The 20,531-nt window shown below is 47.7% G+C and overlaps 1 protein-coding gene across 1 annotated transcript in view; it reads right to left on the bottom strand.

The window, feature by feature from the left end:
• Positions 1–20,142, bottom strand: part of GOLGA7B (golgin A7 family member B) — a 173,322-nt gene extending 153,180 nt beyond the window's left edge. The window contains exon 1 of the mRNA XM_086950193.1: positions 19,776–20,142. Within this exon, the coding sequence (XP_086806319.1) occupies positions 19,776–19,787 (12 nt within the window). The 5' untranslated portion in view covers positions 19,788–20,142. The remainder of the gene's footprint in view (positions 1–19,775) is intronic.
• Between the last annotated feature and the right edge of the window lie 389 nt (positions 20,143–20,531).

The following is a 20,531-nucleotide window of genomic DNA, read 5'->3' on the forward strand; positions in this document are numbered from 1 at the left end:
TGATTGTTTTTAAATTGCTTGTTAATTGTTATTAATTAATCAATTGTTAATTAATGTTGTTAATTGTGTATTATTTTGCAATATTGGTGGTGTTGTTTATAGGGGAATATGGTGGGAGGTAAATTATTTTTGACTAATTCAGTATTTCTTGATTAATGTTAATTATTTTACAGGAAAGGGAATACTAAATTATTCCCCTATGCTATACAAACCACTTTCCCTACTGTTGCATTTGCTGGAGTCGGACTAGTAAATTATTCCCTTACGCTATCCAACACTTTCCCTACTGTTACACTTGATGGAGTGGGAAAAGTAAATTATTCCCGCCCTCTATCCAACACTTTCCCTACTGTTGCACTCGCTGGAGTGAGAATAGTAATTTTTACCCACCCGCTATCCAACACTTTCCCTACTGTTGCACTCACTGGAGAATGAATAGTAAATTTTACCCCTCCACTATCCAACACTTTCCCTACTGTTACACTTATTGGAGTGGGAATATTAATGTATACTTCTCACCTATCCAACACTTTCCCTACTGTTGCACTCACTGGAGTGGGAATAGTAATGTTTACCCACCCACTATCCAACACTTTCCTTACTGTTGCATTTTCTGGAGGTGGAATAGTTATTTTTACCCTCCCAATATCCAACACTTTCCCTACTGTTGCACTCACTGTAGTAGGAATAGTCAATTTTACCACTCCTCTATCTAACACTTTCCCTACTGTTACACTTGGTGGAGTGGGAATATTAATGTATACCTCTCCGCTATCCAACACTGTCCCTACTGTTGCACTCACAGGAGTGGGAATAGTAATGTTTACCCCCATGCTATCTAAAACGTTCCCTACTGTAGCACTCACTGGAGTGGGAATAGTAACTTTTACTCCTACGCTAGCCAACACTTTTCCTACTGTTGCACTCACTGGAGTGGGAATAGTAATTTTTACCCACCAGCTATCCAACACTTTCCCTACTGTTGCATTTGCTGGAGTGGGAATAATAATTTTTATCCACCTGCTTTTACAACACTTTTCCTACTGTTGCACTCACTGGAGTGGTAATAGTAATTTTTAGCCACCTACTATACAACAGTTTCCTTACTGTTGCATTTGCTGGAGTGGAAATAGTTATTTTTACCCACTATCTATCCAACACTTTCCCTACTGTTGCACTCGCTGGAGTAGGAATAGTTATTTTAACACTCCACTATCCAACACGTTCCCTACTGTTACACTTGATGGAGTGGGAATATTAATATATACCTCTCCGCTATCCAACACTGTCCCTACTGTTGCACTCACTGGAGTGGGAATAGTAATTTTTACCCCTACGCTATCCAAAACTTTCCCTTCTGTAGCACTCACTGGAGTGGGAATAGTAATTTTTACTCTTATGCTACCCAACACTTCCCCTACTGTTGCACTCACTGGAATGAGATTAGTGATTTTTATGCACCCTCTTTCCAACACTTTCCCTACTGTTGCATTTGCTGGAGTGGGAATAATAATTTTCACCCACCCTCTATCAAACACTTTGTCTACTGGTGCAATCACTGGAGTGGAAATAGTACATTTTTACCCCTATGCTATCCAAAACTTTCCCTACTGTAGCACTCACTGGAGTGGGAATAGTAATTTTTTCTCCTAGGCTATCCAACACTTTCCCCACTGTTGCACTCACTTGAGTTGGAATAGTAATTTTTACCCACCCGCTATCCAACACTTTCCCTACTGTTGCATTTGCTGAAGTGGGAATAGTAATTTTTACTCACCTGCTATCAAACACTTTGCCTACTGGTGAACTCACTGGAGTGGGAATAGTAATTTTAACCCCTCCGCTATCCAACACTTTCCCTACTGTTACACTCCTTGTAGTGGGAATAGTAAAAAATTCCCCTCCGCTATCCAACACTTTCCCTACTGTTGCACCCTCTGGAGTGGGAATAGTAATTTTATCCACTACGCTATCCAACTTTTTTCCTACTGTTGTAGTTAATGTAGTGCAAAATATTGTTTTACAAATAAGGGGACGATTCCGATTCGGGTAACGAATCCGTACGACGATTCGTATTCGAAGCCGTTTCCGTACGATTCGTACAAATCCGTCCGAATCGCGTAGTATGATCTATAGAATAGAAATACGTCCAAATCTGTGCGAACCGTACGAAATACAAGGCTACATCCGTACGAATTAGACTCTCACAGTGAACCGTACGATTCGTAAACATGCACTACGACCCGCCAAGTACGATCCGGACTGGGGAATGAGTATGCGATTAGTACGTAACTCATTGCGTATAGGCAATTCGTACTCACCGTACCCCTAAACGCAAGGGGCGTACGCACGGGGTGTACTACCTATGGCCTTGGGGGGTACGAACCATACCCCTATGCCCCGTACGCCCACATTCATGGGGTGTACACATGGGAACATACGCACCGTACCCCTGAAATCCAGAGGTGTACGCACCGTACCCAGATGCACCGTACTCCTGCTATCATGGGGTGTATGCACCCTACCCGGGGGGTCCCTTTTGTACACATTTCAAGGCGAAATATGCTTTTACGGATGTTTTAGACTCCCGTCGGAAAAGAGTCGTACGGAGTGTTGTCGATACGATTCGTACTTGCTGGGTCGGAAAATACAGCTTTAATCCGTACAGACGTCGCGTACTGCGCGTTCCGAATGCGATTCGTACGGATCAGTGAGTTGTACGGTCTTCGGTACGATTCGTGCGGAGAACTGCTTTGGGTACACACCGTACTAGGTCATACGTACGGGTACGGTTCTCCATACGAATCATACTGGAAAAAAGCTCCGTACGGCTATTCGGAGGGCATTTTCCCGAATCGAATCGACCCCTAAATATTCATTTTAATATATTAATTTATTATATGTATTTTATTTTTATCTTTATATTACAGGTTTATGTATATATATATATATACATATATATATATATATATATATATATATATATATATATATATATATATATATATATATATATATATATATATATATATATATGCATTTATCATTTTTATTAAGTTTCTAACATTTTATAATAAAATAAAATAATTATTTATTAATATTATTAAATTAATATATAAAAAATGTATTTTCATTTTTTATATTACATTTATTATTTATAATGCTTAACTTTTTTAATCTATTTTTGTATTAATTATATTTATTATTTCATTAATGTTATATTATTTTAAGAGATTTAAAAAAATGATATTTTAAACAACGATATTTTGGTTTCTACTTTTTGTACTTATCTTTGTAGAGATAGGATGTCGATATTCTGTCCATCAATAGTCTGTACTCGATATTCTTTAAGGTCGATATTCAGTCCGTCGATATTCTGTCAGTGATTCATCAGGGTAGCCCTTAAATCCTAGATTTAGGGTCTTCAGGGTGTGGGTCCAACTGGCTAATGGGCTACTAGCTCCAGTGGCTAATCTGTCCCTGAGGTGATCACATCCTGACCTGTAGGTCACCATTTCTACTCACAACCCTCTATTCTACCGCCTTTTTAAAAAGTCAGATGTCTTTTTTAGTTGTACATACCAGGTAACCCACCCTAGAGATGTGCCTAGGCTTCTGGAGATGTCCTGAACATCTAATGTTCCTGCCTGCCCAGGTGCAAATGTGACTGGGGGCAGGGGTAAGGCTGTTTCCTCCTTTGGGAGGCCGCCTGGTTGCGTATCACAGGTGATGCAGCCTTTGAAGCTCGTTACCTTGATGTGCCTCTTCACCGGTTAGAGGCGGCAGACCCAGAAGCAGAAGTCGGCCCGGGACCAGGGTTCAATTCCCGACGCGGCAGGGTACGGAACCAATGTCAGCGGGCTTGATAAATCTCGCCTCGGTGCCTCTCTAACCATGGGTCCCACGCTGCAACTCTGGGCAATAGCTTGCTTAATCTCCACAACGGCCCCCTCGCTGCCAGGGATGCCTGGCTTCACCTTGGGGATGCCCAATAGGGACCATCTCACAGGGAAAGCCAGGACGGGTTCCCCAGTGGTACACAGCGCCAAGAAACCCCAGGGTGAACGTGCGCTCTACAAATACATACTAACATAACATAACATAACTAGTCATCGTATAGGGGAGGGAAGAGTGATCTCTTTCCTTTCTAGGCCAATGTTTCTGACTCCTATGTGAGTTTACACCTCCTGGCAGGAGGTCATATTCCTATTTTGGTTACAGCTGATGTGGGCTGGCAGCCAGAGCACAGGAAAGGCTGAAGCAACCAGAAGTGAAACCTCTAAGATAGCCACCTGGGTGCATACCACATCGTCCTCAACGTGAGAATCATGTCATGGGTGATGATGCATGCTGTTTGATACCAAACATGACATATTTAGGCAGTGCGAAAATGGAGCACCCACCTCAGGTTTGTCTGGGTGCCAGCCCATGTTATTCTATGGACTGTCTAGCACTTCTACTAGCCTTTAATGGTAAAGACCACTATAGAGACATATAAGCGTGTACTTAAATGTCCAGATTTAGTATAAAGCACCCTGCCTCCTGGGCTAAGGAAGCCTTCCTTACTATTGACTGGCATATAAAGAATAGTGCATTGTCTTAGATACACATGGTGAGAGCAAAGTCGAGTTCAAGCAGTTTGCACTGCTCCTGCAGTCTGCAATGACCAGCCTTCCTTCAGTGGTTAAATTGGGTCATTCAGGGTTGCACAAACAGTGCTTCTGGCTCTGGTGACTCCTTTAACACCCATGCCTTGGGTACTTCTGGTACCATATACTAAGGACCAATAAGTGGGTTAAAGTCCTTGGTAATTGGGGTTACCAATTGACACATATCAGTTTTAGGGAGAGAGCACTAGCACTGAGACCCCTAGACAGCAGGTTCTAGTGTACTTTTATAGAGTTATAACTATCAGCACTGGAGCAAAAAGTGGGGGGATGACCATACAAAAAGGGCACTTTCCTACATGTATAGTTACTTTGATTAGTCAACTGATTCCAGTGTGTAGTGAGTTTAAGGAGATTATCCTGCATCTGGCACACATTCATGCTAGGTGCAACTTCTGTGTTTTTGGAAAAATGTATCTATTCTTAAACCTTGACATTAAAAATGTTTGCAAAGGTCAAGGGGAATGTATGGAAGTCTTATCTTAATAACTGAAGAAGTTGACAATTCCTGCTCTATCAAAAATGTAAAATGTGATTATTCCACTGCTTTTATAGCAGAAGCCCATGAGAGACCTCCATAGGGACACTGTGGCAATGATCAATGTCTGATGTCCTAAGTGATTCATAAGCAGAAGACTAAATAGGGCCTAATGGATGAGGTGGAATATAATTCAGGATTTTGAAAGCACCAGGCTAGATTCATTTAACAGCTTTTGGAGCAATTAGACCTTTCATGGATCAAATGATGGATTGGGATTTCAGGACATATTCCAGTTGGCTTGTATGCAAGTGGGAGTTTTATACTGAGTTGCAATGAACATAGTAGCTAGTTCATACTTAGGAATACAAAAATATAGAACACGTCAGCAATTTATATGACTTTTAAAAAGAAAAAATACTGAGATATCATCACAAAAAATATTTTCACATTTAGCATTTTGATATTGGAGTACATTTCGAGTTACGCAAATTAATTTGATCCAAAACACTTGGGGTGGTTGAAAGTGACAAGAGTAAAGTCAGAATTGGGTTGTAAGAACAATAAACTGCATTTTATTATAAGCAATTGTGAATTAATTCATGGCTGTGAGTCTTTGGACCTGCCATTCTATAAAACATGGAATTTCAAGTACCAAATGGACACTTGGGCCTAAAGAGTTACAATGTGAGCTAATCTGCTTTTGACCAACATTAGACCTGACATCCTTGGTGTGGTAGTCCTCTAAACTTTCTGCCTTCCCTACCTTGCTTTGTTGAACTTGTTTTTGTTAGCATGGAAACTCTGTACTCTTTATCACTGCTAAACAGTGGTAAAGTGCTTGTGCTCGCCCCCTAAAACATTGTAAAATTGACCTACACATAATTGAAACATTTAATTTACCTATAAGTCCCTAGTAAATGGAACCACATGCACCCAGGGCCTGTAACTTTCATGCTACAAGTGTGCTGCCCTAAAACAGCATTGTAAGAAAAAGTCTCAGGCCAGCCACTGCAGCCTATAAAGTTGTTTTGAACTGAAATTTCGACCGGGCAAAATGAACCTTTTGCCAAGCCTAAAGTTTCATTCTTCATTACTCATTAGTCACCCCTAAGGTAGGCCCTAATGGCTCATAGGGCTGGGTGCCTGGTATATAAAAAGTAGGATATGTGCTCTGAGGTTTTACATGTCCTAGCAGTGAAAAGCTCTTGAGGGCAATATTCACTGCTATAAGGCTATCTCTCCCATAGACTAACAGTGGGTTACCTTATTATACTTAATAAGTGATAACTTCAGTTTGGGCCCAGATAGAGAAATGCTGTTTCCACTTAAATTAATTGTAATTTAAAATTCTCTTTAATGATAAAGGCAGATTCTATGTTACTATTCGGAAATGCCACTTTTAGAAAGTTATCATTTTCCTACCTAAACCAAATGTGCCTTTCTGTGTGTGTCCAGGGTCACACAACTGTTAATGGCTCCCTGTGGTATTTTGAAGATTCCTTCCAGCCATGGGAGAAATGGCCTTTGTCACACAGCAGGGTGTTTCTCTGCTGAGAAGGATGTCCTGCGGGTTTGTACTCAGCTCTTCCTGAGCTTCATAGGGTTGCCTCGTGGCTTGACCACCCTCTTCATCTCTTCTAAGGGCCACCTTCTCTGCCACTGACAAATGCAGCTCACACCCAAGCCTGCCCGCTCTTTTTTACTCTAGACAGTTTGGATCCAAACACAGGAAGAGAGGGAAGGTTTGAAGAAGGGTGTGTCCCCCCAACCCACAGGCTGGCACTGGTGATAAAAGTGGTACCTTCAGAATATCTTATCAGAACACTCCCGGATCTGTGGATGATTTAGAATAGGGAATGACCTGCTGTCTGAAGAAGGAAGATTGGACCTGCTTGACTTGAACCCAAGCTCTCCAGAAGTGAGTCCAGGGGTCAGTTGACTATCCTGTCTGAGGTGTGACAGGGTCCAGAGGGCTTCCTGCAACTGACCAGCTGTCCAACACCAGCGTGACCTGCCTGAACATTGATGCTGGTTTCTACTGGAGTGAGTCCTGATCCCTAAGAGCTGCTCCTCAGGTCATGGTAATTTGCCTGTCACCAGAGTATACTCCCCCAGAAGAAAAGATGAAGATGCAGATGTTTGTGGCTTCTCACACCCACAAAGTGACCTCTTCATGCCAAGAATTGACCGGCCGTGACTACTGCCAATGCAAAGCTCCAGCAGGACCTGCGGTTTGCACAAACAGTGTTCGTCCATGACTTTGACCAATGCGAATCTCCAGTGACAAATGCTGCCTGGTGTTAAAACAGTGGCAGTTCATGATGCGCAACCTGGCTCTCATGCCAACAACCTCCACCTGGACCCCGCCAATGCGAACGGCTGTTCCTTGCACGGACTTGGAAAGGAAACTCTTAAACAGGAGGAACCTGGTTCCTGTATTCAACCAGCACTTCATTCCAGTTGGCCTGAACGTGTCCCTTTACCGCTGTCCAGTGCGAGCAGATAAATGTGAGTGGTGCTTTGTGCTTTATGGCTCTATTTTCACCTAAGAATTTTAAAAACTCATGTCTCTGGTTCTGCTGATTTGATTTCTATTCTTCTGGTGTTATTTTATTAATTAAAATGTACTCTATTTTTCTAAATGGGTTTAGGGTGTTACTAGTGATGTGTTTTCATGTGATTACTGTCTGAGTGCTGCATAAATAATGTATACATTGCTTCTAATTTAAGCCTAACTGCTTTTATGCCAAGCTGCCAGTGGGTTAAGCACAGGGTGTTTTAGTGACTTTTGTGGTTCACCCTGACAACGATTGTGTTTATTATTTGAGTTGGGCTTCCACCCCCTCAACTAACTACCCACTTTCTAACAACCTAATTACTTAAGGAAAGTCTAGAAAAAGTTGGGCCTGAGTAAATGTGTTTTCACTGTGAATAGCATTACAAAAACAAAAGTAGAAAAGAAAACAGCAAAAATGTAGCCTACCCCTAAATAAATCATCTCCGGAATACTACCATATTTCAATACATCTAGTCAGCTTAATCAATCACTGTATTTTTCCCCCAAACACACTGACATAAACATGCCATTCAAATGATTTGCCTCTCACATGTTTGGCTCTTCACTCCAAGAACCATATGAGACTTAGCAGGTAAACTAATCTAAGCAGTAGCAATTGCAATACAAATATACAGGAAGAAATAAGACAGAACTATATTTACCCTGCCATGGGAGAGCAGGTGATACATAGTATTGTTTGAGACTCTTCTTGTAGTCTTTGTGGTGGTCTGAATTGTCTGATTTCTGCTGGGAGGACCATTCAGTGGTGGGAGTCACCTTGATAAAAACCCTGAATGTAAAAGTGGTGCTTAGCTCTTTCAGCCCAGTGAAATGATGTTAAGCTTGCATCCTGGAGGAATGGTCAGATGAATATCAGATGGTAAACTACAACATACAAATAGGACCTGGTTGGCACAGTTATTGTACTTTGTCAACAGGTTAGAACAAATTATATGAATGAGGATCTTGCTGAGAAGGTTTTCAGATGGGGCTTGATGCTATGAAAGGTGACATTGGTGTGGTACTCATGAATATTTATCAAGTGTTTGAGTACCACTGAGGTGAGGTAAAGGGGCTCACCTCAGTGTCAACGCAGAACATTAGAGTGCAATGCTGTGGTGGGCTAGGATGGAGATCACAAGACAGTAGAAGGTCCAGCAGGTAACCAATAGGTGGGCAAGTGTAAGATCTCTGCTTTGGCTGGGTTGAGCAGTGGACATTGTAACCACACAGTGTCAGGTAACTATTGTGTATTATGTTTCCATCCTGGTTGTGAGTTAATTGGGGTTTAGATGACTATGCAGATTTGAGTGTCATCTGTGAGCATTTAAAAGCAAACTTCACATTAGAGAATATTCTGCTTACGATTGTGGCATTGAGGGAGAGCAGAGGGGAAAGACGTTCAACCTTGTGGAACTTCCAGTGGAATTCACCAGATGTTCCCTATGTGCCATAGTTGATTTTTGGCACCAGGTAGTGGGAAACTAGGAATGGGTTCTCATAATCATAGTTTGACTGGTCACATTTTTTAGGCATATGATGTGGTCAATAGGATGATGGCGGCCATGAGATTGATGGTTACTGGTTTGAGGAGAGGCACCTGAGCAGTTATGCAGTAATGTTGGTGACATAGCTAATGATGGTCAGAAATTAGATACAGTTACTGATGTTGTTTGTCAGAGGTTCAAATCTATTGGAAAACTGTTGCTTTAGCATTTGTGTGAAAAGGCAGAAGGTAGGTTGAGCCATAGTTGCATTTCTAGAGCAAGAAAATCAGCATTTACCAGCTTTTCCAAATTGGCTACAAATAATGTCATCATCACAAATATGCATATGTCCCAATACCTGCCCCTGCCCCCTAGATTGGTTTATTGTCCTATATCTCGTGGACATTTTTTGTTACTTGAATACAATTCGCTGGTCTTAGGCCAAGATCTTATAAATGAGAGCAAAGGCTGTTTCCAATGTGTTCTATTAGGTCTTGTTGGACTCTGGACCAGATTGCATTCAGTTTTGCTACCCATGTCTGTCTGGATACAAGCCATTGGGTCTCAATTAAAGATTGGCTGGTAACTAACCCTCTTCCAGGGGGCAGAGGTAACTTCATCTCCCACCTAGAGGAACTACCAATTCCCATATTTAGAGCTGTTCACCAACCAAATAGAGATCGCTATGCCTTCAGATGAGCCACCACCACCGCCACCCATTTAAAGACCTGGTAAGCTTGCTGAGCGACTGCCATGTTTCATGCAGCCTTTCTGCAAACTCCCATAGCAGGAATTCTTTTTTGAAAACAAAACAGTTAATGACCCTGACACCCTGGGAGTCTTTTTTATTTTTTCTGATGTTCCTGGTGGTCCCAAATAGAATAATTTAATTAATATCATCCGCCCTAATAATGGTTGATGGTCTGATGTGCTTACACTGACAGGCCCAAGTCCATTGTAAGGTTTTTGTCAGCAGATCCAGCAGGTGCATCACCGGCGGAAACATAATGGTCTGTCCGGCTTAACATAGAGCAGGTGGAATGTCAGCTTGATGCGGAATTCCATGTTTCTGGCAGAGTACCCTGTTCATAAAACTGTAATTGAGGCCAATTGTTTTCCGGAAGGACGGCAATGTTAATTTCATCAACAAGAAATGAGCATTTAGTGACAACTGTTGTCGGGGCAGAGTGGCGGGGGAAGGTGTAGGGCTATGTCGAAAAAAACAAAAAATAAGACCTTACCTTCATCCAGCTGAATCGTGCTCTTCTGCTCCTCAGCCGACTGGCTCACAGAATCCACTGTGGCTAATCCTGATGCTGCTTTCATGCAGCATGATAACAGCATCAGGATTGCCCCGAGGACCCTCGATTTGCACTCGGAGTGAGACTGGGAGCCTGTGCCTGCTGTCTCCACCCCGGCAACACAGCTTTGGTTGGAGACAGCTTCAGTGCGCCTGTTGGTCTGGACGTCATGGGATGGCCAGCCAAACCCACAAGCATACTGAAGGCAGTGCATACCACTCCTCCTCTGTGGCTATCATCCCCTTACCCCACCCCCAAGACTTGGCACACTTAGGGGCCAATTATGATGGCAGACGGATTGCCACCGCCCAACCGGCGGTGGTGATCTGCTGCCATAACTCCCCGTCCGACCGCCACTTACCCCCGCAATATTAGCATGGCGGGGGTACCGCCGCGAATGGAAAGTCCACCATGGAAAGGCATATGGTGAATCACCTTGGAGGCCCGTTGCGGTGGTGGGTGGTGCACTTGGAGGGTACCTATGGTACCCCCCTTCATTGCCACGCACAAGGTGGCAGGCACTGCGCTTTGCCTGTCACGTTGTGCATGGCAATGCACAACATGCCACTTTAACATTGGGGTGGGTGCTGCTTACAGAACCGCCTGCCACAATGATGAAGATGCTGGATGCGACTGCCAGGGTGGCGGTTGCATCCCAATTGGCCTGGTGGGCGGTCCCGTCATCCATTACGGTGGCCGCGGACTTTGTCCGCCAGCCATCGTAATGGGGCCCTAAGTTAGAAGAAAAATAAAACTATAATAAAACATATCTAAAGCCTGTTTAAGTATTATTTTACTTTCCAAGTTTTGGGGGTGAAGCTCCAATGCCATAGCAGTACAGCCACTACTGTGGGCATCCCTTCAAAGTTAGAATAATGCAAGGTTATGAACTCAATTCTAGGAAAATTATTTACTCAGGTGCAAACAGTTTTATTTTTGCTGTGATTTGCCAGTTCTTCTCAACCTCTACACTGGAGCTGAAACAGCACAAATCACAACAGCCTTTTCAGAATAGACAAACTGACTGAAAGGAAGCAATTGGATACCTATTTTACCTCTCTATCCAACCGAGCTACAGCCAGACTAAACCCACACAAACAAATCATTAGCGGCATGCACATTTCCGAACTAAATATTTATGCATTGCCTTAGCAACTGTTTTCATGGCTGGCTGGATACTCCATGTTTTGCATTTCCAGCCCTTGGCGAGTGATGGCTTATTTCACAAGCAGATGTGGAGCCAGAAAATTCCCCCTGGGCACACAAAGTCATCCCGCAGGTGTCTGCCTCTCTACATTGCTCCCCATACCAACCACTGTCATATCAACAGCCTAGTCCATCCTTTGATCTCATCTGATCACATGGTGCAGAAGAGTAATATAGTCCTTACTGCTTTGGGGTACTTCCTTACTTTGTGAGTTAATACAACCAGGTGCTCTAAGATTATTTATTTCGACATGAAATGCCTTTTTGTTTTGCTAATAACTTTAGTGCCGTTTGAGAAATCTCCACAACACATTCCAAAAGGTTTGTCTTTTTTGCCTAGTTAGTGCCTGGAAAGCTTAAGGATGATTCGTCGAGTGGGAGGCAGAGGACAAAAAGGGGGTCCCAAAATGCTAAATCCTCATACATTTTCCATAGACCTTTTTAAGAAGCACTACCGCAAAAACTGCAGAACAGAATTACACCAAAATTGACAGGAAACTGGATCTTGGTCCAGAAAGTGTGCTTTTTGTGATTGGTTGCAAATCTGTTCAGTAGTTTGGTGATATTAACCTCCAGAAATGTTTGTACATCTATACTGTTGGGTTTGAGGGACTCCTGCAAAAGTCTTTTGAACCCAGTTTTAAGAAATAGAGCCTTCTGATTGGCCCAAGGTTTCTTTACTCTTCGTCTAACTTGCTCTCTGCAGGAACAAGGCTCTGTTTGGTGTCAGCAGTATGAAGAAAAATGTTGCTGGCAGCCACTACAGGACTTGGGAACTTAGTCCTCTGTCTTGCAATTTTCTTTTTTTTTTTATATTTGAGGGGGTAAGAGTAAGAGTACCCTGTCCCCAAAGCCTTCGTGGGGAGGCAACCCAGAGGGACTGACCATGGCCAAAAAAGATTTTTTTTTGCATTTTGCCATGATTTAAGAGGACTTCCACAGGTTCACAAAATAAAATGGTGGCCTGTAACTTTTTAAATATATATTATGGGAGGGTAGGGTGGGGGGGACCCCGCCAAGCCCATTTGGGGCTGGGGACTCCATCTCCTGGGGCCAGCTTTTACCAAATGCAGAGGGGGTGTGATCACCCTACTCGAGCCTTTAGCAGCCCCGGGAACCACAGTCCCCAGGGCCAACTTTTTATTTGAATGGGTAGGGGGCACACAGCCTCCCTCCCTGAGCCAAAAGTGAAATGCTTATATCTTATTTTTTTGCATATTTCTAGAAACTGTGAGATTTTAAGTGCTGAAATCAACTCAACATTTGAAATAGACCACTAGAAATACAAATATAATGTATATTTTTGTAAAATCTGATTTCAAATCGTATTTAATTTTTTTAACGAAATGAATGAATATATGTTCAGTGAATTTTTGGCTCATTTCTGTCACTTTCAATCAGAGTTCTTCATTTCGTTCAAAAGTTTCTGCAAAACAGCTCCAGTCATTGAGGATCCGTTCTGTGTAATGGGTTTCTTATCTGTTCTATACTTCTGCCTAGTGTTAGGGATCTGAGTACACTTGCAGTTGCTTTGATATGTGCGTGCTCTGCACAGTTGCATTATGTTAAGTATGGAGGTTCCCATGCTGTGGCAAAATGCCTCCTGTGTGCTGGTCCTCGGTGTTAGCAATGTGATGTATCCTGGCCATGTTACGTGACTTGTTGAGTCCCTGCTGCTCCCCTGACCAAGAGATACACATTTAACATTCCCTTCTCCATTGTGTGTAAATGTCTTGCCTTCTACCTCCCCCGCTATGTTAGGGTTGTCAGCTCTCTGTCACAGTCAGTGTGTGTATTTGATCCATGTCGCTCCCCTGTGTTTTGGGGTGTATGTTCACGAACACAAGCTGTGTGAACAGCTGGCTCTCTCCCGCTCCCCAGTGTTAGAGGTGTAATATCACTGGCCCACTCTGAGTGACAAGTCTGCTCCGTGCTGCTTCCCAGGGTTTTGGGGGGAATGATCACTAGCGCTTGTGTGAATTACTTGCTAGTGTTTGGGGTGTGAGATCTCTTGTCCATGCTCTGTCATTTGCTGGCTCTTTACTGCTCCCCAGATGGCGGTACATCACTCCTTGCGGGTGCTGCGCGTCTAGCCTGTGTTCTGCCCCTCCCGGTGTTACAGTGAATGGGATCACTAGTGTTCTCTGTGTGACAGACTGCTATCACCTGCTCATTACCTCCTCGTCAGCCCTCCCCGTCCCAGTCCTTACTAATGAGCATAGCTCCTCCCACCAGAAACTCCCAAGCAACTAAAAACCCATCCCTTCCCTCCAGGCCACACCCACACCCTAAGGCATATAATCATGTGACCCGCCCATCCACATCCTGTTTGTTTTTTCTGCGGAATTCATTTCCTGGCAACTTCGTCGTGGGGGTACTGGACCGGTGCCTCCTTTCGGGTGAGTGTGAAACGGCCTGCTGGGCAGCCGTTTGTTCCCCTGTTGTACCTGTTTTTGTCATGTACTTTTGAGTCCCTGCTTTAGCGGGACCGTGGGGTTGGGGGGCCTTGACTGCCTGGTGTGGGGTGGTGTCTCCCTGCTGCGGCCTCCCCTCTTTCGGGTATGTTCCCTGCCCTAGCGGGTACACCCGGGGAGGGAGGGGGGGTGTGTTGGGCGCGGCTAGCTTCTCTGCTCGCCAGTGGCGTGGCGGTTTGGCTCCTCCTGGGAGGTGTGTTTGGGGGCTCGGTGCTCGTCTCGGGCCCGTGTTTTCCTTTTTTGTTTTTGTTACCTGGGTGGCGGTACACGATGCAGATATCGTACTGGATGCGCACAGAGCATTGTATAAGGCGGCCGCAAGAACGGACTCTGCAATTTCCCTGCGGGGAAACGCTTTGTTCATTTACATGGGCGGGGCTCTGTCTACCGGGGCTTCGTGTCCTCTGGCCGCGGGTCGCTCCCTGCCCCTTTTTAGGGGGCGTCTCTTTGGTTCACACAGTGGGCCGTGGTGGCAATGCTGTGCCTGTATGCTTCCTTTGGAATGTCCAGGAGTTCGTGTTCCCGTGTCTGTTTGGAGGCAGGTTGCTTTACATGTGGAAGCTGCTCTCTCTTTCGGTCCTGTTTCGGGCTGCCTGTTCTTTCTAGGGCCCGCCTCGGCGGGTCTTGGGCTCGAACTTCCACGGACCCGATAATTCTTGCCTCGGTGCCTATTCCAACCCTTGCGGGTGCGTAGTGCGCTATTCAAGTGTCCTTATGCATTTAATTGCGTTCCGTTTGTCCTTCAGTTTGGGGGCGCCCTGGTGTTCTGGTAAAATTGGGCTGCGCCTCATGACACATGCATGGGGCTTGTACTTTTGGGGGTCGGGACTCTGTGTGCTGGGGCTGCGTGTCCTTGGTTCCTCCCCTGGCCTCTTTCTCCTGCCGTGGGTCGCTCTCTGCCCTTTTTTGGGGGCATTGCTTTTGTTTAAGGCGGTGTCCTGTGGTGGTAGAGCGGCTTGTCTTCCTGCTGGGGCCTCCCCTCTTCCGGGTTGGTTCCCTGCCCTGGCATGTTCGCCTAGGGTGGGAAGGGTGGTGTGTTGTGCACGGCTGGCTTCTCTGCTCGCCAGTGGTGTGGCGGTCTGGCCTCCTTTCAGGTACGTGTGTGTCGGTCTGATTGGCGACAGTTTTTTTATTCCCCTTAGATGCCTGTTGTTTCGGGTACATTTGTGTTACTGCTTTGGCGGGACCTTGGGGTTTGGGGGAGTCCCGGGCTCCCTCTTTCTGTCTTGTTTGGACTGGCCTGCTGGCCTGGGGGGGGTGTGGCATTCCCTGATTGGCCCTTGTGGATCTTGCATTGCTTGGTCTGGGCGCTACTTTCTCTGTTCTGTGCCCCTGTTCGAGATGTGTGGTTTTGGCATGTATGGGCTCTGCTGTCACGGGGAGGTGGTGGTCGCTGGGTCTTCCGCTGCTCCTTCCTTTGGGCATGGTCAGGTTGCTTCTGCCGGGTGGATCCTGTCTTGGATTGGTTGGGTCCGGGGGGGCGAGCCTTCGTGGTTTTCTGTTCCGTGTTCGGGTCGCTTTTTGGTTCCATAGGCCCTGGGTGGGTGGACAGTCTGTGGACTTTTTCACCATTCACCTGTTGTTGGGGCTTGTGGGCCTCCCCTTTCCTCGGTCTCTGTGTATGCTGTGCAGGAGGGGGTGTGGGGGATGTTTGGTGGACATGCCTTTCCCCGGTTTCTGGACGATTGGGGTTTCCTTTACGGTGGTTCGCTGGGGTGTCCTGGCTGGGTAGCGAGTGGATCCCGGTGGCTGGTGTGGCAGCTCGGTGCCTGGTGGTGTCCGTGGTTGCGGTTCCTTCTTCTCCTGTGGTCTTGCGGGATGGGGGACCTTGAAGCTGGCTTGTGCTACCTCTGGTTTTGCGGTCCGGGCTGCGTCTTGCCCTGGCTTTTGGGTCGGTCACTTCGTGTGTCTGTCCGTTTTTTCTGTGCTGGTTTGCTGGTTGTAGGTCCCTCTGCCTCTTTTTCCGGGTTGGGACTGCAGTTGCATTTCTGGGCAGTCTTTTTCCTTTGCAACCCTTGGTGCGATGGCGACGGTGGCTGGGTCCTCTGTGTCTGCTCGCTGGGTTTTGCCTTGGTGGACGGTACTGCTTGGGGGACTCCCTTAATGGTGCTTCCCTTTGCGGGCTCTTTACTATTTTGGGATCCGTGGGATTGTGCGCCTGCTTTTGGGCGGCGTTTCATTCTAATTTGGTGGCCCTGCCCTTTGGTGGTATGGAATGGGGCCGGGGTGTCCCTTCCTTCCTCTTGTCCCAGGGTCTACGGGGTGCTTCCTCTTCTTCTTGTCCCTCCTTGTTGGGCTGGGCTACTGGCTGTGTTCTGTGCTGCCCTTTTTTCCCATTTCTCAGGCACTGTGGCGGGCTCTTGGCTCGGGGCTCGTTTCTGAGGGGGCGGTGTTGTGAGTGCAAGTGTTTCGGCAGGGTCGGGGGGTGTACTCGCTCCTGTTTCTGTTCCGGGGCCCTTCTGGAGTCTGCTGTCCGGTGCTGGTTATGGCAGCTGCATGCTTGTGTCTCCCTCGTCGATCCTTCTGGTTCTCCGGGACACATTCTTCTTTTGCCGGTTCCCGCGGCTTCTTTGCCTACTAGGGGGTTCCGGGTGTTCTCTGCCTTGTTCGGTAGGTTGATTCTTCCTCTTCTTTCCTTCCGGTTTGGGCCCTTTCAATGGGTGTTTGCTGCCTCCTGCGTCGGTTTGGAATGTGCTGCTGTTCGTGGGGTGGTTTCGGCACCTCGGTTGGTGGGGTTTTCCTGACGGTGCCCCGCAGACTACGGTGGTGGTTGGGGGCTCGGTCTTCCTCTACTCCCCGGCGGCTCCATGTTCGGCGGCTGTTTCCTGCTGCTGTGAGGTTTGTCCTTGGGCCCGGTGGCTCTTGTTCCCCCTGGCGTGTCTTGCACTGGGCCTCTTGCGGGGCTATCCATTTGGGTCCTGAGAGACGTTGGTTCTCTGACCTGGGCTCTAGTGCTCTGTGGAGTGTTTTGTGCCTCTGCTGTTGCAGGCTCCCGCTGGACGGTGGGTTCATTTCCTGCCTCTGCTTTCTTAGTGTCCCATGGGGGTTTTGTGCCTTTGGCCTTGCTTGCCTGGGTGCACCTGATCTTGTTTGAAGGATCTGGGGTTCTGCAGTTTCTGGCCTGGTTGGTGCCTGGTTGGGAGGTCGCCTGGGTATGCCGGGTGCTGTTGCGTTCGTGTGGTGCTTTCATGTGGCCCGGGGTGCTGTTGCTGCTCTTGTGCCTCTGGTGGCGCTGGCTCGCTCTGGTCTGGGGTTGTAGCCTGATTGCCTGTGCTTTCAGTCTGTCCCTTGGTCGGTTGGCCTGGCCTCTTTCTGCCTTGGTTCCTCCTGAGGTTCGTGGGGGTCTAGTCGGACTGTGTGCTGGTGGTGTGTTTGGTCGTCCGCCTTTGTTGTGCTGGGATGGCTTCCCTTGACGGTTCGGCTGTTCGGCCGGAAGGGGGGGGCGTTTTCTTCCTTGTGGCCCCTTGGTCTTTTCGTCTCGCGGGGGTTTTTTCTTCCCGGGGCGGCTCTCCTGCGTGGGGTGTTTCCCTCCCTGTCCGAGTTATGCCTCTTGCTGTCCAGGTTCAGTGTCTCGTGGTTGGGCCTGTTTTGCTTCTCCGGGGAGTGCCTTGGGTTGAGGTTGTTCTCTGGTTTGGTCAGGCTCTGTCTGCGGGGTGGTTGCCCTGTCCTTCTGTTGTACGGAGGCCTGCTGTGTGCTTTTCCCCCGTTTGCGCTGGTTCCGTGGGTCCTGCTGCGGGTTGGACTGGGTCGGGCCTCGTTTGTCCTGGTGGCTCCAGTTTGGTCTGGGTGGCCTTGGCTCCCTCTGTTGTGGTTGGCGGTGGGGCCTTGCTGGTGTTTGCCGGTGGTCCCTTGTTGTTTCCCCTATGTCTCGGGGTGTCTGGTCCACTTGCGGGTTGGCTGTGGTGTGTCTGGACCTCCTGGCTTTGGGGTGTTCTGGCTGAGTTTTTTCTCAGTTCGGGAGCCCTTCGCCTCTCCTGTCCTGTGCCTGTCATGGGGTTTTCTTTCCTGGATTGCTGTCTGACACAGGGTGTGTCTGCATTGGATTCCGGGGCTTGTCTTGGGTTTCTGGGTGATTGGCTTCGACTTGGGTCGGCCTGTATCCTCCCTGCGAGCTCTGTGGGCGGATGGTTGGCCTTTCGGGGTTCGGGCGTTGGGCTGGTGCGCCCCTTGGCGTCCGGATGGTTGTGGGGTTGTTTCCTCCTGGCGCCGTTCTTTCGTTCCTTTGCTCCTTGTTGGAGTTTCTGGTTCTGCCTGTTTTCTGTCCTGTACCTCTTACTGGGGTTTGGGTGCTGCTGCTCTGTTTGGCGGTTGTGCGGGCTCTGGCGGTGTGCCTCCTTCCTGCTGTGCCTTTTTTTATGGGGTGGTGTTCCCTTTTTGTTGCCTTTAGGCTGGCTGGTCGTGTTCTGGGGCCTTCTGTGGCTGCTCTCCGTCAGTGGCTGTGTTGGCTGTGCGGCCTGCTGTTGGGCTTGTGGTGTGTTGACGCCTGGGTCGGTTCGAGGTTTCTCGCCTCTGGGGTAGCTGCTCATTGGGCTTGCTTCCGGGATGGGGCTCCCTGGCCGTGTTCTGTGTGGATGCTGCTGGGTGTTCTGCTCGTGCTTTTATGTCCTGTAGTCATTGTGTGATATGTGGGACTGTGTCTCCTGGGTTTGGGAACGCTGGCTTGCGTTCCGCTCAGGTTGTGTGACTTTCTGCTTGTGCGGCTTGAGTCTGTTTTTCTGCTATGTGAAGCCGATTCTTGCTTTGGTATCTGCTCATTAGTAAGGACTGGGACGGGGAGGGCTGACGAGGAGGTAATGACCGGTTACTCACCGGTAATATTCATTACTCCGAGTCGTAGCCCTCCCCGTCCCAGTCCTGGTTCCCATCCCTCCCTCCCTGTTCGGCTTCTTGTGCTTGGTAGTACAGGATGTGGATGGGCGGGTCACATGATTATATGCCTTAGGGTGTGGGTGTGGCCTGGAGGGAAGGGATGGGTTTTTAGTTGCTTGGGAGTTTCTGGTGGGAGGAGCTATGCTCATTAGTAAGGACTGGGACGGGGAGGGCTACGACTCGGAGTAATGAATATTACCGGTGAGTAACCGGTCATCACAGGTAGTGGTGAGAGATATCTCTTCCTTGCTTTGTCATGTTGGATCTCTGCTGCTCCCCAGAGTGAGTGATATAATAAGCCTTGGTCATGCTGTGGGTATAACCTGTTTTCTGCCACTTTTTGGTGTTATGTGGGGTGTGATGTCCAGCCAATGCCGCATGTCCAGCTGTGACTAGCGCTCCCCCAGTGTTAGGGGTTTACTTGTTCATGTTGTGTGTGGGCTCCTGCCCAGAGTTAACCATATCCTACACCTTGCCCGTATCGTGTAAATGACTTGCTCACCTCTGTGCCCTTTCTAAGGGGTGTATGACCCCTGGCCATGCGTCTGAATAGCCTGGTCTTCTGACCTGCTCCCTGGTCTTACAGGGCTTGGCCTGGCTGTATAGTGTGCCTGCACCGCGCTGCTCCCCATTACAAGGCATTCGGGAGTTCCTCCTGCTGCTGCGTGAACCGTGTCCCCGGGGCGGGATCTCCCATGCCCGTGTTGTTGTGCAGGCAGGCTGCGGCTCTTACCTCGGCTGCCATGTTTCCACTAGTGTCCTCCTGGCTCTGTCCGCGGTGCTGAAAGCCTTCAGTCCCAGCCCACGCCGGCCGGCCAACGGGACGCTGCGTCTACGGTGCTGAATTCGCTCAGCCTCCCTTCCTCCGGTAGAAGCAGCCGGCAGCCCTGAGGAGAGCCGACGCCGCTGTCCTTGGTGCTGACGCCGGTCGTTGCCTGTGTTCAGGGCACAGCCAGGGTGGACTCCTGGCGGCAGGTTTCCGGGACAAGGGCTGGGTAATTATTACCCTTTGTTGCAGCGGTTCTCAGACGCCGCGTCTCTTCCTCGGCAGGGCTCTGCAGAGCTACGGTTGTTTCTGGCTCGAAGCTTGCCAGCATACTGCCTCCTCGCTGACCGAGGTGCTGAATTAACTGGCTCCGGAGAGCCGGTAGGAAACACCCCCGCCACCCACCCTCTCCACCCCCAGCAGCAGCATGCGCTCGAAATAGTTACTTATCTGACAGGCAGTGAGTGGGAGGGGCCTCTTCTCCTCAAACAAGCCTTTTTGAAAAGCACATAATCTCATTTAAAAACATACTGGGGAAGCCTGATGCCAGCCCCAGTCATTCCCAGGGAAGTTATTTGCGCTCAGCCATTTAAATCCCTCATACATGCTGTCCATTAAATATTTAAACAGCTTAAATGATTGCCTTTTTGAACTGATGCTTATTAGCAACCTGAACATACAAATACAGAACCACATACTCTGATTGGCCAGATGTCCAGCATT

Source organism: Lissotriton vulgaris, unplaced genomic scaffold, assembly GCF_964263255.1.
Source record: "Lissotriton vulgaris unplaced genomic scaffold, aLisVul1.2 SCAFFOLD_775, whole genome shotgun sequence".
In the NCBI taxonomy this organism is placed as follows: Eukaryota; Metazoa; Chordata; class Amphibia; order Caudata; family Salamandridae; genus Lissotriton; species Lissotriton vulgaris.